We start from the raw sequence: 26,368 nt of genomic DNA, 5'->3' as shown, positions 1-26,368 counted from the left end.
GTGTCATAAGTAAAGGGCCGGCTGGCTTGACCGTTAAGGGTGCTGTACCCCCGAAAGTACACTCCAGTCCAAACCAAAAAAAAAATTATTTTCTGTGTTTGTGAATTGTGTGCGCAGTAGCCGCACGTGCATCAACAAAGTAGTGCCAAGCGTGCGCCTGTGTCATAAGTAAAGGGCCGGCTGGCTTGACCATTAAGGGTGCTGTAACCCCCGAAAGTACACTCCAGTCCAAACCAAAAAAAAAATTATTTTCTGTGTTTGTGAATTGTGTGCGCAGTAGCCGCACGTGCATCAACAAAGTAGTGCCAAGCGTGCGCCTGTGTCATAAGTAAAGGGCCGGCTGGCTTGACCGTTAAGGGTGCTGTAACCCCCGAAAGTACACTCCAGTCCAAACCAAAAAAAAAATTATTTTCTGTGTTTGTGAATTGTGTGCACTGTGGCTGCACGTGCGTCAACAAAGGAGCAGCGCCAAGCGTGCGCCTGTGTCCCATAAGTAAAGAGCCGGCTGGCTCATTTCTTAAAGGGTGGTGTAACCCACAAAGTGCACTACTCTCCAGCAAAAATAAAATAATATTTTCTGTGTTTGTGTGCGCTTTAGCCGCACGTATATATATCAATATAACATAAATGGAGGACCAAACTTTCTCCGATAAAAATAAAATAGGGAAAGATCAAGAACCACTTCCTCCTAGTGCTGTTGCTGCTGCTGGGAGTTGTTCATCATCCCAGAGAGGAAGTAGGAACATCACTACTTTTACTAAACAATTGACCCTCCAACAGTCCCTAGCGATGAGGATGAAGTACGACAGCAGTCATCCTGAAGCAAAACGTATAACTGAGGCCTTGACTGCTATGTTGGTGTTAGACGTGCGTCCGGTATCCGACATTAGTGCAGTGGGATTTAGACAATTGATGGAGGTAGTGTGTCCTCGGTTCCAAATCCCGTCTAGATTCCACCTGCATCCTCAAAGCAGCAGCGACAAGCGTGCGTCTGTCTGTTAAAGGGTGGTGACACCCTCAAAGTGTGCTACACAAACAATTAAAATATTGTTCTTTTTTTTTTGGTCTTTGTGAAATGTGTGGGCTGTAGCCGCACCTGCATCCTTAAAGCAGCAGCGACAAGCGTGCGTCTGTCTGTTAAAGGGTGGTGACACCCTCAAAGTGTGCTACACAAACAATTAAAATATTGTTCTTTTTTTTTCTGTCTTTGTGAATTGTGTGAGCTGTAGCCGCACCTGCATCCTTAAAGCAGCAGCGACAAGCGTGCGTCTGTCTGTTAAAGGGTGGTGACACCCTCAAAGTGTGCTACACAAACAATTAAAATATTGTTCTTTTTTTTTTGGTCTTTGTGAAATGTGTGGGCTGTAGCCGCACCTGCATCCTTAAAGCAGCAGCGACAAGCGTGCGTCTGTCTGTTAAAGGGTGGTGACACCCTCAAAGTGTTCTACACAAACAATTAAAATATTGTTCTTTTTTTTTCGGTCTTTGTGAAATGTGTGGGCTGTAGCCGCACCTGCATCCTTAAAGCAGCAGCGACAAGCGTGCGTCTGTCTGTTAAAGGGTGGTGACACCCTCAAAGTGTTCTACACAAACAATTAAAATATTGTTCTTTTTTTTTCGGTCTTTGTGAAATGTGTGGGCTGTAGCCGCACCTGCATCCTTAAAGCAGCAGCGACAAGCGTGCGTCTGTCTGTTAAAGGGTGGTGTAACTCTCAAAGTGCTCCAAAAAATAAAAAACTATTTTTTTAATGTGTTTGTGACTTGTGTGCGATGTAGCCGCACCTGCATCCTTAAAGCAGCAGCGACAAGCGTGCGTCTGTCTGTTAAAGGGTGGTGACACCCTCAAAGTGTGCTACACAAACAATAAAAATATTCTTTTTTCTGTCTATGTGAATTGTGTGGGCTGTAGCCGCACCTGCATCCTTAAAGCAGCAGCGACAAGCGTGCGTCTGTCTGTTAAAGGGTGGTGACACCCTCAAAGTGTTCTACACAAACAATTAAAATATTGTTCTTTTTTTTTCGGTCTTTGTGAAATGTGTGGGCTGTAGCCGCACCTGCATCCTTAAAGCAGCAGCGACAAGCGTGCGTCTGTCTGTTAAAGGGTGGTGTAACTCTCAAAGTGTTCCAAAAAATAAAAAACTATTTTTTTAATGTGTTTGTGACTTGTGTGCGATGTAGCCACACTTGCATCCTCAAAGCAGCAGCGACAAGCGTGCGTCTGTCTGTTAAAGGGTGGTGACACCCTCAAAGTGTGCTACACAAACAATTAAAATATTGTTCTTTTTTTTTCTGTCTATGTGAATTGTGTGGGCTGTAGCCGCACCTGCATCCTTAAAGCAGCAGCGACAAGCGTGCGTCTGTCTGTTAAAGGGTGGTGACACCTCAAAGTGTTCTACACAAACAATTAAAATATTGTTCTTTTTTTTTTGGTCTTTGTGAAATGTGTGGGCTGTAGCCGCACCTGCATCCTTAAAGCAGCAGCGACAAGCGTGCGTCTGTCTGTTAAAGGGTGGTGACACCTCAAAGTGTTCTACACAAACAATTAAAATATTCTTCTTCTTTTTTCTGTCTTTGTGAATTGTGTGGGCTGTAGCCGCACTTGCATCCTCAAAGCAGCAGCGACAAGCGTGCGTCTGTCTGTTAAAGGGTGGTGTAACCCTCAAAGTGTGCTCCACAAACAATAAAAATATTCTTTTTTTTTTCTGTCTTTGTGAATTGTGTGGGCTGTAGCCGCACTTGAATCCTCAAAGCAGCAGCGACAAGCGTGCGTCTGTCTGTTAAAGGATTACATCGGTGACAGCATCCAAGTAGGCATGTCAGACAGTCCGTACCTGTACTGGCAGGAAAAAGAAGCAATTTGGAGGTCCCTGTACAAACTGGCTCTATTTTACCTGAGTTGCCCCCCCTCCAGTGTGTACTCCGAAAGAGTGTTTAGTGCAGCCGGGAACCTTGTCAGCGAAAGGCGTAGGAGGTTGCTTCCACAAAATGTGGAGAAGATGATGTTCATAAAATGAATTATCAACTCTTCCAGGGAGACCAGCCTCCAGAACGTACAGAGGGACCTGTGGTTCCAGCAGGGACGAATTAATACTCTGTGAGGATGAGGATGTACACACTGAAGAGGGTGAGGAATCGGTGGATGAGGAGGATGAGGATGACATCTTGCCTCCGTAGAGCCAGTTTGTGCAGGGACAGATAAATTGCCAGCTTGTTTTGTGGGGGCCCAAACGAACCAATCATTTCAGCCACAGTTGTGTGGCAGACCCTGGCGCTGAAATGATTGGTTTGTTAAAGTGTGCATGTCCTGTTTATACAACATAAGGGTGGGTGGGAGGGCCCAAGGACAATTCCATCTTGCACCTCTTTTTTTTCTTTGCATTATGTACAGTTTGGGGCCTAGTTTTTCAATGCCATCCTGTCTGCCACTGCAGTTTCACGCCTAGATGGGTCACGTGTTTGTGCCGCCCACTTGTGTCGCTTAGCATAGTCATCCAGCTACCTCGGTGCAACCTTTTGGACATAAAAACACTATTGTGAGGTGTGAGGTATTCAGAATAGACTGGAAATGAGTGGAAATTAAGGTTATTGAGGTTAATAATAGCATAGGAGCAGAAAAACCTACAAATTCTGTGATTTTAGCTGTTTTTATGCTTTTTTTCAAAAAAATACAGATCCAAAACACAAAACCCAGAACCCAAAACACGCAAGGGTGGTTTTGGCAAAACCAATCCAGATCCAAAACACGAAGAAAGATCCAGATCCAAAACCAAAACACAAAACACGAAAAGTGGCCGGTGCACACCCCTAATATATATATATATATATATATATATATATATATATATATATATATATACACACACACACACATACACACACACACACTCACGGGTTGCGGCAGTTCTTATGTACCCATTTTACTGGAGATAGGGATTTTAAATATTTATTAAATAGAGCCTTAAGTAACATAGGATTAGTGCTGTACTGTACAATCTTAGAATAAAATAGTATGGCACATGTAGAATCAATATTCTTCTTAAAAGGACTCTATGCATTAATCATAAATAACTTTCTGTGTATTAAGCAGGAATTCATGAGTGTAATGTACTGTATATTTAAGACTGCATGAACAAATCAATAAACTTGGAATAAAATACAGATAGTGCATGTTTATGGAAAATGAAGCCTATTGCTATCACCAATTCCGTTTGCGGGTACATGTGCAAGCATACAGTAATACACAGCACAGAAATGCCCAGAAGTTGGAAGCCAGCCTCTTCCACGGGCAAGCATTGTTTGTAAAGCTTTTATTAATGGGACATTTCCAAATTCAGATTTAAAAGCTTGCACCTGAACCACTGAAGAAACGTCTAACATCGTATTACCTATCATCAATAGTTAATAAATCACAAAAAAAGAAAGACAAACCTACAATAATAAAAAGGTGCGCTTATGTCATGTACGTGACTTCCAGACTTCCAACCTGATGCGCTACTGCGCAGCTTAACCATGCATCTTCCTTCTACATTGCCCATAGGATATGTCTCTGAGTGGGGAAGCAATCGGGAAGCCGACTGCCTATATACCGGCAGCCTGCTTCCCGACTGTCTTATCCTGGCGAGGGTGAAATGCCGGGCGTCTGGATTTCCCCGACGCCAGGAGACCAGCGCCCGGCATCACGATCGTAGTGATGCCGGGCGCAGCGAGCGGACAGCCGCGGGGGGGGTGAGGGTTAGGTTTAGGGCTCCCGGGGGGGGACTTAGCATTAGGCACCCCCCTGGGAGGGTTAGGGTTAGGCTAGGGGGAGGGAGGGTTAGGGATAGGCACCCCCGGGGGGGACTTAGGTTTAGGCAGCGGGGAAGGGTGTGGTTAGGGTTAGGCACTTAGAGGGGGGATTAGGGTTAGGCACTTGGGGGGGAAGTTAGGGTTGGACACCCCTAAGGAGGGTTAGGGGGGTTAGGTTAGTGGATACTTACCTATCCACGATCGGGATTTCCAGCACTGTCGGGCTTCCGCTGCATCGCACTCTGCTCCTGTCGGGCTGACGCTGACGGGAATCATCAGACCATGCGGCCGGCGGTATATCATACCCATTCCCTCTGAGTGTCTCCTGAGAGAGACTGTGCCACAGGCCAGGATGTACTAATGGTGAAAATGCAGTAAACCCCCGAAAATGCAGTTTTTGGGGGCTTTACTGCTTTACCCAAATGTATTCCGGTGTTACCTCATGATGGGTAAAGCCACCTTCAGGTGGCGTTACCCAATAGAAGTCTATGGGCTGGGAGTCTGGGAGGTAATAGATCCAGGCTGGGAGGGATCTGATTGGATCCCTCCCATCACCCCCCGCGGCTTGCGGCCTTCTGCGCATACGCAGAAGGACGCCAGAGGGGCTTCTGGGTGTTAAACCCAGAAGTCCCTCTGTCCGGTGCCATCTCAAAGGATAGCTCTTATCGGGTGGATACCAATTGCGGGTGGGAAATTTAAAATACCCCGTGGTGCTGGGTTTTGCTATTCAATTAGGGGACTGAAAATGGGACTCTTCTATAGAAATCACAGCGTCTTTTTTCTTGGACCTCCAGAACAAGTCTGACGTTTTCCTAAAATCATTCATTTTAGAAAAAAAACAGTGGGACTTGCTCTGTGACCCCGGCAGCACCCAAGGAGGATTAATTAAGCAATTTAATGTTTCCAATTAGATTAATTAGTCCTTAATTACTCACCTTCCGAAGTGGTATCTTCTGCATCCAACGTCGGGAGGCGGGGGTCCTCTGCAGCAGGGTAATTATATGAGTGTTTGTAAGTTTGCATGAGTGAGTTTGTGCATGAGTGTGTGTATGTCTGTGTGTGTGTGTGTGTGTGTGTGTGGGTGTGACCCCCCCCTTCCCCCATGTAAGTGTATTTCCCCCTGTAGCCAGCGCTGGGAAAGCTACATCTCCCAGCAGCCCCCAAAGCCTCCCAGCAGCCAGGGCCGGTGCAAGGTTTCTTGGCACCATAGGCATTTCTTCAGCCTTACGCCACCCCCACCCTCGATAGCTACACAAGCCCTTATACAGTGCCTCCAGTAGTGCCCCTTATACAGTGCCCCCAGTAGTGGCCCCCTATGCAGTTCCCCCATTAGTGCCGGCAGTAGTGGTCCCCCCCCTATGCAATGCCCCCAGTAGTGGTCCCACCTATACAGTGCCTCCAGTAGTGCCCCGTATACAGTGCCCCCAGTAGTGGCCCCCCTATGCAGTTCCCCCATTAGTGCCCTCAGTAGTGGTCCCACCTATGCAATGCCCCCCAGTAGTGGTCCCACCTATGCAGTACCCCCAGTAGTGGCCCCCCTATGCAGAGCTCCCAGTAGTAGTCTCCCCACCTGAAGTGCCCCCAGTAGTAATCCCCCCAGTAGCAGCCCTCCCCCAGCAGTGCCCCTGGTAGTAGACCCCACGCAGCAGTGCCCCAGCAGTAATCCCTCCCTATGCAGAGCCCCCAGTAGCGGTCCCACCAGTGCAGTGCCCCCAGTAGTAGTCCCCCCAGCAGTGCCCTTAGTAGTACTCCTCCCCCCAGCAGTGCCACTAGTAGTTGTCCCCCCCATGTACTGCCCCCAGTAGTAGTCCTCCCAGCAGTGCCCCCAGTAGTAGTCCTCCCAGCAGTGCCCCCCATAGCAGTCCCCCCCAGCAGTGCCCCCAGTAATAGTCCCCCCAGCAGTGCCCCCAGTAGCAGTCCCCACCCAGCAGTGCCCCCAGTAGCAGTCCCCACCCAGCAGTGCCCTAAGTAGTAGTCACCCTAGCAGTACCCCTAGTAGTAATCCCCCTCTAGGCAGTGCCCCCAGTAGTGGTCCCCACCAGTGTGCAGTGCCTGCAGTAGTCCCTCCAGCAGTGCCCGTAGTAGTAGTCCTCCAACCCCCTCCCCCCCCCGGCCAGACAGACACACACAGAAAGAAAAAACAAAAACCTCCACTTACCTTAATCCCGGCTCCGGCATCTGCTCCCCTGTCCGGTGTCGTCCCAGGTCGGCCCGCTCTGCATGATGGGAGAGACGTCATGACATCTCTCTAATCACCCACTGCGAGAGCCGGAAAATGGAGCTTATGAGTGAGCTCCAGCCCAGCTCCGGCAGTGGGCGCAGCAGCCGATGAGAGTCGGTCTGACTCTCATCGGCTGCTAAAACAAACACACAGCTGCCGGCGCCGGCGGCTGTGTGTTTTTTACTAGTAGTGTAGTGTGGATAGCACTTATGTGCGGTCCACACTACACATTATTCCAGCAGGCCCTGCCAGCAGCCCCCGGGACTCCCAGCAACCTCCTCCCCAGTGACAAGATGGAGAGGAGGCCACCGGGAGCCGCAGAGACCACCTGAGACCCCCAGACAGGTGAATATCATTTGTTATCCTTTTTTTACGTGCAACAGGGTTTTCAGCTCTGAAAACCCTGCAACTGTTTTTTGTTTAATTAGATACCGCAGGTAACAGGAGCGCGCATATCCGTTGTAATCCAAAATTGGGCGTGAGGTTTATTACCCCATTACACCTTGCGCCCAATTGAATCACCCCATATACACCACTGTGTCACTACCCCTGGGTACTATATACACTGCTCTGCCACCACTGTGTCACTACCCCTGGGTACTATATACACTGCTCTGCCACCACTGTGTCACTACCCCTGGGTACTATATACACTGCTCTGCCACCACTGTGTTACTACCCCTGGGTACTATATACACTGCTCTGCCACCACTGTGTCACTACCCCTGGGTACTATATTCACTCCTCTGCCACCACTGTGTCACTACCCCTGGGTACTATATAAACTGCTCTGCCACCACTGTCTGTTTGTGTAGGTGTATGCTCCAGATACCGCACACCACCCGCACTAACCAGCTCCTGGCTTGATCTGTCATACTGTATGTTCCTGCAATGTATTCCTGCAGTAACCCTGTGCTGACTAGCATCCTGTGTTCTACCTTGTTAATAAACCAATCTCTGGTTAAGCTATTAATTGTGTGGACTGACCTCTATTACACACCGCTGACACCTATCAACGTCACAGGTTCTGCAAATAAGTAGTTATATACTGTACTTATGGTACCTCCAGACTTTGTCATTTTTATTTGCAGCTCCACTTACAGCTAGATGAATTGATCAAAAAGTATATTCTCACAGGACAGTGTACCATGTAATTACAGAGCATTCCTACAGAACTGCAATGCATTGCACCAAATACTAACAAACAGATAAAAAAGCAGCCAATGGTGGAATAGACATAAAGGGATACAAAGATTTGTCAGAGCTACATTGCATTTACAGTACCAGGCTTTACACCAGAAATGAATTCCCGTGTTTATCAGCCACAACAGAGCAGTGGGTGGTCATAATTTCAGGAGGTGTCTGGCAATAGTGAACATGATGACAGTGGAGGAGGGTTACCCTCCATGGAGCCGTCCAGTATGAAGACCTTTCCAAGTTCTGGCACCTGTCATTCAGCTACAGCCAGCAAACCATAGCAACGTTACAGAGATCACAACTATAGTCACTCTCCAATGTAATACTATCCTGTACACACTTCTAGATTTTGTTTTGGTCTCCTTATTATACAGGAAACCAGGGGACACTGCTATTGATGAAAAGACTACATTTTAAGTTTAAAACAAGCTTAACAAGCAAACATATTATTTATTTATTTATTTATCACCAGTTATTTATATAGCGCACACATATTCCACAGCACTTTACAGAGAATATTTGGCCATTCACATCAGTCCCTGCCCCAGTTGAGCTTAAAATCTATGTTCCCTATCACATGCTCACACACACACACACACACTAGTGTTGTTTGGAGCCAATTAGCCTACCAGTATCTTTTTGGAGTGTGGGAGGAAACCGGAGCACCCGGAGGAAACCCACGCAAGCACAGGGAGAACATACAAACTCCACACAGTTAGGGCCATCGTGGGAATCGAACCCACGACCTCAGTGCTGTGAGGCAGTAATTCTAACCATTACACCCTCTGTGCTGCCCATATATAACAACCTGCAGTAAGCAAGGTTTTATTTTTACTCCTCCTGTACAGAAACACCAAAGTCAATGTCCATACAGAAAAATTAATGAGAATATCTGACTTAAAGTTGATAAATAGAAACGGATTTATTTTCCTACCTTTCATTGTTCCATTTTGTGTAGGTTATTTGCTTTTCCGGCATATTATCATCTATTTACCCAGCAATAAGAGAGGAAGCCTGTGCTTCGTAAATGACCTGTGGTTTAGAAAAGCTTCTGTCTCGTGTACATTAAATTTACCCCCTCCCCAGTCATCCTCTGCTCGGCTTAAATTAGATTTGTGCCTTGGTGATGTCATCCTGTCACTGGCTCCTCCATTATCAACCACTGCTTTTAGCGGAGTGACTTTGTCCTGACATTGACCAAAGAAAAGGCAACATATGCAGAATTCCTTTCTCTAAAGTAACCAATTGCCCCAATCTAGAATACGAGACCTGTCAGTAAGAGTGATACATATGACCAGAGACAGAAGAAAAAGTCTATCGATAGTGTCTAAGGAATATTTTCATTAGCAAGAACGATATCAACAGACACAGCTCGGGTTTCAATGGACAGATTCCAAAATAGCTGGCAAGTGATCCGGATATTGAAACCGACAGTAGTACACGTTCCAACAGTGTATAAGTGAACCAGTGGCGTTTACAGAATAGACTGCTGTCTGACTGAAAACATGACACATAAACCTAATTCTTAGTCTAAGCTACAGGTAAAGAAAGCTCCAGAAGACATAAATAAATAGTAGATAATGGCTACTGTTAGTTGATAATGAGATATACATGTACGTGATCACAAAATGCCTCTTTGCATTATGAGGTGAAGGTGTTGGGGAAGGTGGGAGTTATCTATAACTGTAATATATATATTTTATAAATGGTGATCTGAATGACAAAGAGACCACTTAACTTAGAGCCCAAGCATTCTGGATAATAGATCTCATGCCTGTGTACTGTAGGTTTGTAAATTGAAAAAAAAAAAAAAAAATGGTACCCCATAACCGAAACACTTTCTTTAGACGTTATTGCTTTGTGACGCTTGTAATTCTTTTATTGTTGTATTGGACTTTCTTGGTAATATTTCATTCTGTTCTGACCATGGAAGCTGCCCGGGACTCCTACTCATGTTGTAAGCTGAATCTTTTCAAACAATATACTTGTCAAAAATGTTTCCTTTTGTATAGAAAAGAACTATAAAATACATAACCCCAACTATCCCAATATAAAAGGAATTGTCCCGTGGAGTGCACATATAAAGTTGTGAGAGGCTGGGAGGTATTTACACTGCCACATGGTACTAATGACAGGCGGCGAGTTTTCAATGCCTGTCATTAGTACCACGCCGGGATTATAAAGTCTGGAAGCCAGCGGTCGGCATTTAGACCGTCGGCTTCCAGACTACATCCCGACAATTGCTATTCAGAAGTAAATCTGGAATCTGCGTAGATCAAAAACAATTAATAAAGGAAGGTACAGTAATACACTCACATAAGTGTGATGTACCATCAATATTGGAGCAAGATAAAATGTCAAGCTAGCCTGTGTTCCATGAACTAGACACCAGGGGGTAGATTTACTAAAGTGCAGGTTTTTAGAAGTGGAGTTGTTGCCCATAGCAACCAATCAGATTCTAGCTATAATCTTATTGAATATACTAGATACATGATAGGTAGAATCTGATTGGTTGCTATGGTCAACATGTCCAGTTTTAAAAACCTGCACAGAAGACCCTCAAATTTTGGCAAGTTAAAGCTAGAGGCTTAACGGGGACAAGCAAGCATTAATTGAATAGAGTAATCGAGATGCATACCCATTAACAAGCTGGTTTGCTTAAAAAAAAAAATTGGTGTTAGAAATTCTGCAACAAACATTGCCAGTTTTGGCAAATGTCTGTTCATTACATGTTCTCCATAGACTCAAAGGAGTACAATCCATCCTCAATCCTATTTCTAAACAGCATAGATTGTCTAATCCTATGTTGCCCGATTCCAAATACATTCCCGAAAGGTATTTAAATCCAGGAGAAAAGGCTTATGGGTAGTGACAGAATAGATAGACTATGTGTAGCAAAATGCTTTCTGATAGATAACTAGGAAAGAACACTGGACAACAGACGTCCATATTTAGACTTGGCAGCATAAGTAATATTTTAGGTATTGTCCTTGCCAGGTAAATAAGAAATTAATATTAATTTAAAGGTGGGCAAATTAAGGCCTTCACAATTGACCTTGATTTAGTGTAAACGCTGAAGACCTGTAATATGCCATATTTGCAGCCCTCATATATTTGCTATTGGCAATAACCTTGATAAATTTGATAAAATAATCTAAAAAAAAATCAAGTTGGATGGAACTTTGTGTTGATGTAATACAGTAAATTTCCTGTAAATGTTTTCATGAAGCATGATCCAATTTTATAGGGCCGGGCTGTTTTCTCATCATTTTTATTTCTGCATTTTTTAAAAACAATTAACTGTAATTTTTTCTACATATGATTATCTCTGTGTGACTTGAGAATATCTAATAATGGTGGTTCTTGAATATTTTGGATTGGTTGCTAGATTGGATCGTGGTGAAAAGAGTGGGAGGCAAGAATAAAGGAAACCCATAGAGACCAGGAGACTTATGTGCCTTCAACTGCTTAATTATTGCTTTAACCTATAAGCTAGTTGAGTATTCACAATTCCATCTGAGTAAAGGACAATTTTGCAATCTTAAGGTTAGATAGAAATGTGTATATAATATTTACAGGTGCAACCGTGCAATAGAATTATACTATGTTTCTAGATTGCAAACTCTTCCTTCTCTCACTTATGTCATTATCTCCTCCCCCATGCTACAGTGTCCCATACTTAGCACTCATCTGGAACTGTCAGAGACTCCAGAACTTGGGGAGAGTTTCTGGGCTCCCAGAAAAGTGGGCGGGTGCGTGATGACGCGATTCAACATGAATCACATCATCTCGGTCCGCCCAATCAATGCAAAGCTGGGAATTGTGGCAAAGGGTCTCGGCCCACGTGGATCACCCTATCTACGAAAAACCCGGAGATAGCAAGTATGCAGTGGCCCAGAACCTGCCTGCTTCATCCATTTATTAGGGTACAGGTTTCAGCCAGAAAGAACTCTGGTGTTATGACTGTATGGGGGCAATTCAATTGTTTGAGAATTAGCTCCCATCTAAAGTGGCCAGGAGCTAATACATATGTTTGTGTGAACAGCCCCGTGCTGGTCGTGATGGCCACATTGTTCTAGTCAACCTTTTGATGTGAGCTAATTATCTCAAACAACTGAATTGCCCCCTATGTGTGTAAAAGTTTCTATTTTGTCTGTACCGTAATGTTTTGCACTTTATATTCTGTTATGGTTGCACTTTATAGAGTCAGGTGCATAAATATTGGGACATTGACAGAATTTTCATATTTTGGCCTCTATTCACCACCACAATGGCTTTGAAATGAAACAAACAAGATGTGCTTTAACTGCAGACTTTCAGATTTAATTTGAGGGTAATTACATCCAAATCAGGTGAACGGTGTAGGAATTACAACGGTTTCTATATGTGCCTCCCACTTTTTAAGGGGCCAAAAGTAATGGGACAAACTAAACAATCCTAAATCTAACTTTCACTTTTTAATACTTTGTTGCAAATCCTTTGCAGGCAATTACAGCCTGAAGTCTGGAACGCATAGACATCACCAGACGCTGGGTTTCATCCCTGGTGATGCTCTGCCAGGCCTCTACTGCAAATGGCTTCAGTTCCTGCTTGTTCTTGGGGCATTTTTACTTCAGTTTTGTCTTCATCAAGTGAAATGCATGCTCAATCATATTCAGGTCAGGGGATTGACTTGGCCATTGCATAACATTCCACTTTTTAACCTTAAAAAACTCTTTGGTAGCTTTTGCAGCATGCTTCAGGTCATTGTCCATCTGCACTGTGAAGCGCCGTCCAATGAGTTCTGAAGCATTTGACTGAATATGAGCATATAATATTGACCGAAACACTTCAGAATTCATTCTGCTGCTTTTCTCAGCAGTCACATCATCAATAAATACAAGGGAACCAGCTCCATTGGCAGCCATACATGCCCACGCCATGACACTACCACCACCATGCTTCACTGATGAGGTGGTATGTTTTGGATCATGAGCAGTTCCTTTCCTTCTCCATACTCTTCTCTTCCCATCACTCTGGTACAAGTTGATCTTTGTCTCATCTGTCCATAGGATGTTGTTCCAGAACTGTAATGGCTTTTTTAGATGTTGTTTGGCAAACTCTAATCTGGTCTTCCTGTTTTTGTGGCTCACCAATGGTTTACATCTTGTGGTGAACCCTCTATATTCACTCTTGTGAAGTCTTCTCTTGATTGTTGACTTTGACACATATACACCTACCTCCTGGAGAGTGTTCTTGATTTGGCCAACTGTTGTGAAGGGGTTTTTCTTCACCAGGGAAATAATTCTTCTGTCATCCACCACAGTTGTTTTCCGTGGTCTTCCGGGTCTTTTGGTTTTGCTGAGCTCTCTGGTGCATTCTTTCTTTTTAAGAATGTTCCAAAAAGTTGATTTGGCCACACCTAATGTTTTTGCTATCTCTCTGATGGGTTTGTTTTGATTTTTCAGCCTAATGATGGCTTGCTTCACTGATAGTGACAGCTCTTTGGATCTCATATTGAGAGTCGACCGCAACTGATTCCAAATGCAAATGTCACACCTAGAATCAACTCCAGACCTTTTACCTGCTTAACTGATAATGAAATAACGAGTGAATAGCCCACACCTGTCCATGAAATAGCTTTTGAGTTGATAGTCCCATTACTTTTGGCCCCTTAAAAAGTGGGAGGCACATATAGAAACCGTTGTAATTCCTACACCGTTCACCTGATTTGGATGTAATTACCCTCAAATTAAATCTGAAAGTCTGCAGTTAAAGTACATCTTGTTTGTTTCATTTCAAAGCCATTGTGGTGGTGAATAGAGGCCAAAATATGAAAATTCTGTCAATGTCCCAATATTTATGCACCTGACTGTATGTATATGTACTTTATATGAAAAGTCAAATTTTACGAGCGTCCTGGCTATAACTAAGACAAATCTCTCTTTACCTCCAGCCTAGACATCATATGTGTCCTGACTTCATGGCTAATTTAATGAGTGTTCCTTCATTACTGTTTTCTGGTCCTCCCACAGCATCCCTGATGTCCACACACCTATTCAGGGCAAAGTAGCCTGACACCTGAGAGGCCAAGGTCTTATCTATATTTGGTGATATTTAGTGACTAGTTCATCTTCCACCTCTGAAATCTTTGTATATGCTCTAAGGGTTACCACTGACTGGTCAGAATGAGCACAAATCTGCAGCTCATTATTTTTAACCAATGAAAGCAGTTGATTTTTCAGAAATATATACAGGAGTCTCTAAAATAAGAAGTGTTGAAGAAATTCAATCTACTTCTTTAATGGATGCATTTTCTTCTACATTTAGTTCAGAGAATCTCTGCCATTATTTAGGTCTCAGAGAAGCCGCCATGCCAGCTGAGATATCTAGGGTAGAACTATGGGTTTGGTTGAAAGCTCCAGCTGGTATATTTCCATTCTAAAGTTAGGTACACACCTTTGCGATCACTCTGCTGTTATGGTTAAACGCTCCCTATCAGCCCAGTAGTGTGTACCTAGCTTGATCCCCTGTGACCTCGTACACAAGGAGCTAGAAATAACTCAGTGTGTAAGTCCTCTATGGGATCAGGAGGTCAGCATCTAAAATATGAAACAGCACATAAGATGCCACCTCCCGATCTGACAGTTGAAGGAGTGTTTTAAGCCTTCATACACACCTATATGATCATTGGGCTGATCACCCGATATCGGGTGATCGACCAGATGATTGCATAGGTGTGTACTAAACTTTAGTGTTTAAAAATTTCAATCCGAAGGACCAAATGTAAAATTGTAATTTTTTTAAAAGGCAAAATGAGATTGATTTTGTGTAAAAAAAAATTAAATAAAAAATATAAAAAGTTGGTGCTTTAACTCCCATGTCAAAAATCGCTGAAAAAGTTATTACATTTAACCCTAAAGCTGAGTACACACTTGGCCGATGAGTCAGCCGTTGGCAAGTGCATATACACTTACCAATTGTTCTGCCAATGTGTCTGTGCTGTCAGTGCTGACATCACAACTGGGCGGGCATTTGAATTAGCCAGCCCAGTTGATATGTCAATCACTGACGGGTCCCTTCAGCATGTATACGGGCGGCGGATCAGATATGCTTTCATTAACCCATACCAACCAATCACACATGCTTTCATAAACTGTTAACAACCAATCAGACATAATTTCATTAACCCACAGTGGCTAATGAGACATGCTTTCTTAAATCCATGTCAACCAATCAAACATGCTTTCATTAGTTTAAGTTGACTATCCAAAGCTGATGTATCCTTGGTTATTATAAGATAAAGGCTATTTAAGTGCTGAATGTTGTCTTGATTTATTTTCTGATTGTGCTTTATCATGGAGGCTATTTGGAAATAGATCCCTGTGTTATAAATGCTGCTGTGGGGTGTATCGGTTCCTCTTACATCCCTTGAACAGCGTGTCCTTAGTTATTAAACAAGCTTATGAGAGACCAGTCTGTCTCCAAGTGATAAAAATTAGCACATTCAGATGTCACAGAGCCATATGCCATGCTGAAAGTATAAATAACTTTAGCACCACGTGTAATGAGATTAGTGTCCCATTAAAAGAGATCAAGTGGGATTTATGAACAAGACGTTATTGAAATAGTTTAGATTTATGGCTTTACAACAATTGTGAGTATAATGTTTTAAGAAACATGTGCACGAAATCAGTCAGCATCCCTTCTAATTCTGCTTCAGATATATTTGTAAATCCCTGCTACCATCCCCAGCATAGATAGTGTGGTGTTGAACTAATTCTCAATAGTAGTAAACAAAGGACTGCAATAAGGACAAAAACTATACATGCACGTAGGAGCCCTTCCAAGGAAATGCTAAATAAAATGGTTTAAGTGTCATCACTGGCAATGTAAATGCATCACACTCAGTATTAATATTGTAAGTGCCGTCTCTGCAATAGCAGAAAGCATCAACAAGCATGACTTCTATTTGATACACTTCTTCTATGACCCCTCTAAAAGGATGTCCCCTTACTCCCAATACTCCTCTTTGTTTAATGCTCACACTATATAGCAGTCACTTGGACGTCACACCTCCACCATTACCTTAATGTATCACCTAGAACTGCTGCTAAGTGTAGAAATCAAATAGCGGTCAACAAATTGAAGCCATTAAATACAGAAATTATCTTTACTATATACTTCCCTTCAATTCCTTTTTTAAATTGTATACATTGCTTCAGCTCTGCACAGCTTTACTGACTGCAAACAGTATGGCAGCTGTAGCGGGGAGTACTAGGTAAAGGGATAATGGAGCATCATCCCATACAGCGCTGCACATATGTACTTCTACTAATATGTCTGCATCTGATACCAGGGGTGTGGTATGACTGGTCGACAGTCCGAAGGTCGTCAGGGTCTGAATAAATACAGTAAGAAGGCCAACCACAAATATGTAGAATAGTATTTAGGTGGACATAGTTAAATGGTCGACACATTCACAATGACAACATTTAACATTTCGACACAAAAATGTTGATATATATATATATATATATATACATATAAATATATATATTATATATATAATTTTTTTTATCATTTTTAGACTGACCCTAAATATAATCTAAAAAACACATGTCTACATTTTTTGTGACAACATGTTAATGTCGGCCTTCTGAATGTGTCAACCATTTAGCCATGTCAACCTAAATACATGTCTACATATTCAGAGCCGGCCCTAGCCAATTTGGTGCCCTAGGTAAAATTTTGACTGGTGCCCCCTAGCAGATAATTCCACCACCAATCTTATTGTTTTTCCGCGGACGCCAAATATAACACATTGGTTTAAAACCACTCTTTGCCCCCAGCCCCAGTCATGGGTGCCCACCTTTCTCCCAGCTAGCCAGCTACTCATTTTTTTAACACACCTAACATACCCAGAGTTGGAGTGAGAAAGCAAAAAAATTGTCATTAGCCATGGTATAGCGGTGTGTGTTATTGAAAGTAGCTGGAGCACTATATATATACTGAAGACATCAATACTATGAAAGAACACATATGGAATTATGTTGTAAACAAAAAGGTGTTAAACAAATCAAAATATGTTTTAGATTCCTCAAAGTAGCCACCTTTTGCTTGGATGACAGCTTTGCACACTCTTGGCATTAACTCAATCAGCTTCATGAGATAGTCTCCTGGAATGGTTTTTCAACAGTCTTGAAGGAGTTCCCAGAGGTGCTGAGCACTTGTTGGCTGCTTTTCCTTCACCCTGCAATCCAACTCATCCCAAACCAGCTCAATTGGGTTTAGGTTAGGTGATTGTGGAGGCCAGGTCATCTGACGCAGCACTCCATCACTTTCCTTCTTGGTCAAGTAGCCCGTACATAGCCTGGAGGTGTGTTTGGGGTCATTGTCTTGTTGAAAAACAAACGATGGTCCCAGTAAGCGCAAACCAGATTGGATGGCATGGCACTGCAGAATGCTGTGGTAGCCATGCTGGGTAAGTGTGCCTTGAATTTTGAATAAATCACCAACAGTGTCACCAGCAAAGCACCCCCACACCATCACACCTCCTCCTCCATGCTTCACAGTGGGAACCACAAATGCAGAAACCATCCGCTCACCTTCTCTGCATCTCACAAAGACACAGTGGTTGGAACCAAAAATCTCAAATTTGGTCTCATCAGACCAAAGTACAGATTTCCTATGTCCATTCCTTGTGTTTCTTGGCCCAAACAATCCTCTTCTTCTTGTTGTTCATCCTCAGTAGTGGCTTCTTTGCAGCAATACGACCATGAAGGCCTGATTCACGCAGTCTCCTCTGAACAGTGTTGAGATTTGTCTGCTACTTGAACTCTGTGAAGACTTTATATAGTCTCTAATCTGAGGTGCTGTTAAGTAGCGGTTTCTGAGGATGGTAACTCTAATGAATTTATCCTCTGCATCAGAGGTAATGAGGCGGTCCTCATGAGAGCCAGTTTCATCATAGCATTTGAATGTATCGACTTACCTTCATGTCTTAAAGTAATGATGGACTGTCGTTTCTTTTTACCGAGTTGAGTGGTTGGTGCTATAATATGGATTACAACAGTAGTCAAATAGTGGTGTCCATTGTGTACTAACCCTACCTCTGCACAACACAACTGATGGTCTCAAACACATTAAGAAGGCAAGTCATTCCACAGATTCACTCTTGAAAAGGCACACCTGTTAATTCAAAACCATTCCTGGAGACTACCTCATGAAGCTGATTGAGAGAATGCCAAAAGTGTGCAAAGCTGACATCCAAGCAAAAGGGGGCTACTTTGAGGAATCTAAATTATAAAACATATTTTGATTTGTTTAACACCTTGTTGTTTACAACATAATTACATATGTGTTCTTTCATAGTTTTGATGTCTTCAGTATTACTCTACTATGTTGGAAATAATTGAAATAAACAAAAACCATTTAATGAGAAAGTGTGTCCAAACTTTTGACTGGTACTATACACATATATATATATATATATATATATATATATGTACATGTACATATATACTAGGGACGTGCAAGCTCAGTTCTACTCGGTTCCGTTCGTTTTTTTTTGCCGAATCTTATTGGCTATCCAAAACTCGTGACAGCTGATACCCAATAAGATTCGGTAAAAAAAAACGAACGGAACCGAGTAGAACCGAGCCTGCACATCCCTAACATACACACACACACACACACACACACACACACACACACACACACACACATATATATATATAGATGTGTGTATATATATATATATATATATATATATATATATAAATATATACACACATATATATATATATATACAGTCAGGTCCATAAATATTGGGACATTGACAGAATTTTTATATTTTGGCCTCTATTCACCACCACAATGGCTTTGAAATGAAACAAACAAGATGTGCTTTAACTGCAGACTTTCAGATTTAATTTGAGGGTAATTACATCCAAATCAGGTGAACGGTGTAGGAATTACAACGATTTCTATATGTGCCTCCCACTTTTTAAGGGGCCAAAAGTAATGGGGCAAACTAAACAATCCTAAATCTAACTTTCACTCTTTAATACTATGTTGCAAATCCTTTGCAGGCAATTACAGCCTGAAGTCTGGAACGCATAGACATCACCAGACGCTGAGTTTCATCCCTGGTGATGCTCTGCCAGGACTCTACTGCAAATGTCTTCAGTTCCTGCTTGTTCTTGGGGCATTTTCCCTTCAGTTTTGTCTTCATCAAGTGAAATGCATGCTCAATCGGATTCAGGTCAGGGGATTGACTTGGCCATTGCATAACATTCCACTTTTTAGCCTTAAAAAACTCTTTGGTTGCTTTTGCAGTATGCTTCGGGTCATTCTCCATCTGCACTGTCAACGTCCCAATATTTATGCACCTGATTGTATATTATATATATGTGTATATATAACATACAGATGAGATTACACCACCTCCTCTCCTCTCATAGTCAGTCACTGTCAGACGCAGCACTGACAAAACCACTCTAATATAGCCAGAGTCGGAGTGAGAAAGGCTGCCTCCTTTTTTTTTTTAATTATGCTGCTGGCGCTGTGGCGTAGCACAATTTTAATGATGCTGTGCTGTGTGTTGTTTTTACAGTCTCTCTTACCTGCAGCGTGCCTTCTTCACAATGGCTGGCTGGGGGCCTGGGCCTCTATTAGATGGAGGCGGAGCCAGCAGCCAGCTGTTCATGTATAGATTTTCTGATGTGCAGATAGACAGCTCAGTATCCCAAAAATAATAGGCCGAAAAATGTAAAAAAAGTTATTCTCACTCTTAAGACTATTATGATTTAAAGAAAACAGTTTGCTTAAGCTTTAATAAAGAAAACATTGTCCTGTTCTAAAGCAGATATTTTTCCTAGTTCCATAATAATTTTAAAATGATGCTTAAAAGGTAATTCTAAGCTATTTGTAAAAGTTCAATATACTTTACATTTACGGTCAGGAAACTACATGTTTGCACAGCTGCAAATTTTCAGATGCCTTAATGAGCATAAATGCAAGGAAAACAGACGTGGCACATAACCGAATGATTATACCAATGGCAATAGAGATGGCAAGCATGGCAGGAAATTCTGCTCATTCCAAGCTAAGACATTAACAAAACTTTGTAATAAATGTATTCTCTATATAATCCACGTAAGATTACTAAATCACAACATTTATTACATTTTGCAGTACTGTGGAATATAAATTATGAAAACAGTGACATCCATAAAAAATACATCAATCTCGCAAATACTAGAGAACTATATTAATCTCAGCAAACGCTGGGACTTGTAGTCCTACACCAGTTGCAATATCACAAACTAGCGACCTGCCCCCGGCTTTATGCAGGAGCAATTTTGAATTTACACTGATAGTCTTATAAGATTGCCTTGTAGACAAATAGTCGCTTTTCCTCCTGATATCAACAAAGTTGCCCATGAGAAAAACCGATTCCACTTATGGTGGGTACACACTATACAGATATATCTGCAGATGAAGGTCGTTCATGCACAATGAATGACCATCATCTGTGTCTGGCCGCGGGTCCCGGCGGCCGGGGGGGCGGGGCGGGGGCGTGTCCTTCCTCCCTCCCCGCGGCTGCCACTGTGTGTGTACAGATGGTCTGCAGACACATCTGTCCATCGGCTGTGCAGCACAGTAGATGCGATATGATGTTCACGTTCATCGGGGGAACACACTGGCCGACGGGCAGCAGATATATTGGCCGATCAATTGATCGGCCAATATATCTATCAGTGTGTACCCAGCTTTAGGTTAACTCCAGCCACATTATGTGTCTGTCCCTGTACGTTATTTAATGTCATGCCAAATCAGACTCTTATCGGGAATTGGACTCTTTTGAAATTAAAGAATCAGTTTTTCACATAAATGAAATAGGAACGATAAAAAAAGGGGAAAAATAGGAATTTTTGTATCAGTAAACAGGGCTTCCATAATTTTTTCTGTATAAATCAGATAATACGTATCAATCTCTACATTATATAAAATAAAGTCCATCATTGTGATATAAATTTAATGGTTTAGGCGCTCGGATGGACATTTTTTCATTTACTTGCTTCACTACTCAGCTCCCATTTGTCATACATTAGTGTTTCATACACCTAAACCTTCCTCAACAAATGCTCTATAGAATGATGAAGCTGGATGACACTGATCCAGCGAAACGCGTTAAGCCCTATCACTAAACCTGTAAAGATATACCCTGTTACAACCTGCAAGGATCGGAAGGTTTCCAATCACCGTTGGAGCTATTGTGGACTGTGGACTTACTAATCATCTCCTTTATGGACTCTGGACTTACAGCCTAAAGTGGACCCTTTGACAGACTTGGATATTGCAAATACGCTAAGAGGACTGTTTGACCACTCTATCCATTACATGGTAATTATTGCTGAGTTCATATATTCAGTCGCTTGGGAGCAAGTCCTACTACCACCCATTCCACACAGGAGGGACAATATTATCCACAGGATGTATTTTACTACTATTGTCGTTTTCTGAATGTTCTAACATTTTATATTTAATATGGTATAATAAATTATTGTTACACCTTGATACATCCGTTTCTCTGATACAATAATTCATATACAAGTATTATATAGTGTTAGTTACATTTGTACGTACTTACCGGGAATTGGACTCGTTTGAATTTAAGAATAATTTTTTCACATAAATGAAATAGGAAAGGTAAAAAAAAGGGGAAAAATAGGAATTTTTGTATCAGTAAACAGGGCTTCCATCATTTTTTTGTATAAACCGGATAATACGTATCAATCTCTACATGATATAAAATAAAGTCCATCATTATGATATATATTTAATGGGTTAGACAGCGTAAGCCAAGAAAGTGCTCGGATGGACGTTTTTTAATTTACTTGCTTCACTGCTTGGCTCCCTTTTGTCATACATTAGTGTTTCATACACCTAAACCTTCCTCAACAAATGCTCTATAGAATAGTGAAAACTGCATCAAAATCCATCCAGTGGTTCTTGAGATTAGCTCAAACAAACAGACAGACGCCTACCAGGGACTTTATTTTATACTATGTATATATAGATTTCAGCATGTTCTGCAGAAAGCAGAGATGCCAATAGCCATGAGCTTCCATTACACCAACACAGTACTTCCTGCAAGTATTTTATGTCCCGTCAATGTAGTCTCTGCTTTCATTGTTATTTATGAGCTTTCTGAAAAGGAAACTACAAATTATGTTTGTATACAGTACATGGGAAACTGTAAATATTTGTTATGGGGCAATTTATATATAAACATTTTTAGCAACAATGATTTCTAGGCAGTAACTGAAACATGTTGTAATTGTTACCAGTTAATAAAGCAAAGATGCTTATAAGATGCTTTGTTCAAATCTCGAAGCTCAACAGCTGCATTCGTTCAATTACCATGAATATACTCACTAGGAGCACGGTCCTATTTGTTTCAGCAGATAATGCAGGTGGTCCCCAAACTTTCTTGGATCACGGTGCCCTAGAGTATCAGCATTTGTGTCACGGCACAGCTAGGCCAAAAGTTTATTTTTGAGAAATGTAGAAAACATTAAATTAAGTAAATTGCGCTTACCTGTCATTCTTATGGTCAGTAATGTGGTGGTGGGCAGAGTTTCACTTCTGTTTGTCCACATATTTTATGATTGGCAGAAACCAGCACTGGTTTAGCCTATAACTTTTGGCATAAATAATTTGATTTGGTCCTGGACCACTAACCGGTGGCATCCATACAAGTGCTCAGCGGTACCCCAAGGTGCCACAGCACCAAGTTTACCACTGAGGTAATGCATGATTTTAACATGCGGAGGAAGAATGGCAACTATAAAAACCATTAAACATAATACAAATCATTACAGATAAAACAGATGATATTAACAAATACAAACACATAAACAAAAGGAGCTGAGTTGTGTAATGACTAAGGGTTTATTTATTAAGAGTTGGCGCTAATCAACAATCTCTAGTGCCACTTATTGCAGCGATATAGATCTTAGTTGCACCAGAATTTACCAATCCGGTCATGGGCGTTTTAAGAGGAGGGGGCCCGTGTGCAGACTCAGTGTGGGTCCCCTCCTCTCTCTCTCTCTCCCGGGCCGGTTTTGCTGCTCTGCAGTGCTGGCCCAGTGCTGCGGAACAGCACTTTGGAGACAATGGACAGGTAAGTATAAAAACTATATGGGTGCAGGGTGTGCGGTGTGGTGCCCCCTGGAACAGGGGCCCGTGTTCACTGCATACCCAGGGTCACCGTGCAATGTGCATGCACGGCAACCACAAAGTAGTTCGATCCAGCAGAGCTTAAGCAAAGTGCCTCTTGTTTCTTGGTATAGGGTAACGTAATCTCAAGATGGCATTACCCAGTGATGAAAAGCAGAGCTCAACAAGCTGCCCACTCCACATGTGTATCTTAGCCCGAAAAGTCCCTTGGCAGGCTTGCATGTCATTATTATGCTTGCTTATGGTGTCACAGAACAGCACTCACAGCCAAGGTAAGAAGCAGCAGCAGGGGGGGGTGGCGAGACCAGCTTAGGAAGCCCCCTGGGATTGCTCAAGCCCTGATCATACCCTACATCCATTGTCATTAGCAGAAAATAGGATGCTGAGATTGACGATTTTTACCAGCAAAACCAGTAAGAAATTGCCTGGTCCGCAGGAAAGTCCAGGTAGTCAGAAGAGATCCATTCTGCACATGTGTATAACAAATTTTCTCTTCAAAAATACAGCCGGATGGTGCGGTCGCACCTCGACAGCTGAAGTATAGCTGACTGCTTTCGCATCAAAACTGACCTCGTCAGTTAAGTGGTTAATCAAAAAAAAAATATCGTTTCTATATCTTGCAATACATAAACATCTCTCACAGACATAAAAGGATTCAAGGAGTGTGGGAAGGCGTAGGGAGTAGAGGCTCCTTTCAAAATAAGCCAAGGACCACAGGAGGTCTAAAAACAACTCTGCTTCTCTGGAGGGTTGGAAGGAAAATTGCTACATTGCTCCTGACGTTAGCAATGATGTAGTCATATAATGTATTTTTTAGAGGTGGGATGTTGTGACTTGATGTGGCAGACTGGTGGCGGGTGACAGGGTTTAATAAAATAAACTAATCACCATTACCAACAGCTCTTGCCCTCAGGATGCACACTTTCCAGGGACATTCTAGAACAAACAAACTTGAGAAGATGGGACAACTTGACCAAGATTCAATCAACTGACCATCATAATAACTGAAACATTCATACTGCTCTATAAAGTAGAATAAGCAATCAATGTGCAGCTTCTATTAGGTCATTACATTTCTGCAAATAATGCTTAGAAAGCTTTTTGAACAGCCCAAATTCTTAAAATAGTGTCATCCACTAGTAACTATTATTATCCTGCAATAAAATACTTTACCGAAATCCTTGTACCTTTATTGTGTCACTAGCAACCCGCCCCGGCTTCACACGGGAGCAATTTCATCTCACCACAACCCCCTGCATCTTCTAACAACGTAGGACATGTCACCACAGCCTCCTTTCATCTCACCACAGACCCCTGCATCGCACAACAGTCTCCTGCTTCTCACTACTAACCCCTTAATCTCGCAACAGTCTCCTGCATCTCACAACAGACCCCTGCATCACACAACAGTCTCCTGCTTCTCACTACTAACCCCTTAATCTCGCAACAGTCTCCTGCATCTCACAACAGACCCCTGCATCACACAACAGTCTCCTGCTTCTCACTACTTACCCTTTAATCTTGCAACAGTCTCCTGCATCTCACAACAGACCCCTGCATCACACAACAGTCTCCTGCTTCTCACTACTTACCCTTTAATCTCGCAACAGTCTCCTGCATCTCACAACAGACCCCTGCATCACACAACAGTCTCCTGTTTCTCACTACTAACCCCTTAATCTCGCAACAGTCTCCTGCATCTCACCACAGACCCTTGCATCACACAACAGTCTCCTGTTTCTCACTACTAACCCCTTAATCTCGCAACAGTCTCCTGCTTCTCACTACTTACCCTTTAATCTCGCAACAGTCTCCTGCATCTCACAACAGACCCCTGCATCACACAACAGTCTCCTGCTTCTCACTACTTACCCTTTAATCTCGCAACAGTCTCCTGCTTCTCACTACTAACCCCTTAATCTCACAACAGTCTCCTGCATCTCACAACAGACCCCTGCATCACACAACAGTCTCCTGTTTCTCACTACTAACCCTTTAATCTCGCAACAGTCTCCTGCATCTCACTCCTGCATTTCACGACAGCATCCTATATTTCACCACAGCCCCTTGCATCTCACCACAGGTCCCTACTTCTCACTCTCACCACTAATCCTTACCACAGCCCCCTGCATCTCACCACAATCCATACATGCCTACCCTCCCGGTTTTCGCGGGAGGCTCCCGATTTTTCGGGTAACCCCCCGCACCCCCGAAGGGTAGGCATTTCTCCCGCATTCTGCCCACTTCCTAGTGAAGTGGGCAGAATTAGGAGAATACCCGTGGCAATTGCGGGTCTCCGTGAAGGGGGCGGGGCTTAAGCTGTGATTCTGCATGAATCACAGCATTTGGCCCTGCCCCCTACGTAAATTGTGCCCAATCGAGGCAATTTTACCGCGAGGGGGCGGGGCTTAATGACGCGAATCGTCAAGCCCCGCCCCCGTCGGCCCCCTGCTGCTTCTCTTACCCGGGCTTCTCCCGGGAAGAGAATATTAAAGGTAGGCAACCCTGCCACAATCCCCTGCTTCTCACTCCTGCCCCCTGCATCTCACCAGTGTCACCACAACCCTCCCTTGCTGCTGCCCTGCAGCTGGCTGGGGCCCGGCCACTGGGATGTGCTGGGAAGGGTAGGAGGATCATGGATGAGAGATTTGTATTACCGTAAGCATTATCAGCAGCATGTCCCCGGGGCTGGGACACCTGTGCATATTTCCACAGCCTCCATGCGCACCCCTTCCTGGCTGCTGAACCTAGTGAGGAGCAATGTCCTCTTTGCACAATGTACCCTCAATGGGGCCTGTATTATACACTAGCCATTAGGATTGGCTGGCACCTTATCACTTTTCACTCTGTCTCCTAACACTGCTTAGTAAATAGAGCCCATTGTACCTCTTGTATTTTCCTTGGCTGTCACTGGCAACTCTGAGCACACAGAAGAGT

The 26,368-nt window shown here is 43.0% G+C and overlaps 1 protein-coding gene across 19 annotated transcripts in view; it reads right to left on the bottom strand.

The window, feature by feature from the left end:
- Positions 1-26,368, bottom strand: part of SORBS1 (sorbin and SH3 domain containing 1) — a 434,665-nt gene that overhangs the window by 148,199 nt on the left and 260,098 nt on the right. For 8 of the 19 annotated variants that reach the window (XM_088475885.1, XM_088475938.1, XM_088475969.1 and 5 more), the window contains exon 1: positions 9,138-9,354. The exons of 3 other annotated variants lie outside the window; for them this stretch is intronic. In XM_088475885.1, the coding sequence (XP_088332011.1) occupies positions 9,138-9,181 (44 nt within the window). In that variant the 5' untranslated portion in view covers positions 9,182-9,354. Of the gene's footprint in view, positions 1-9,137; positions 9,360-26,368 lie in introns of those variants that run through there. 8 more of the 19 variants (XM_088475983.1, XM_088475991.1, XM_088475976.1 and 5 more) reach the window with 3 other exon arrangements.

This window comes from Taudactylus pleione, unplaced genomic scaffold, assembly GCF_031769625.1.
Source record: "Taudactylus pleione unplaced genomic scaffold, aTauple2 ptg000016l, whole genome shotgun sequence".
In the NCBI taxonomy this organism is placed as follows: domain Eukaryota; kingdom Metazoa; phylum Chordata; class Amphibia; order Anura; family Myobatrachidae; genus Taudactylus; species Taudactylus pleione.
Note: the sequence above shows the minus strand (reverse complement) of the source record. Positions and strands in the feature narration are given on the sequence as shown.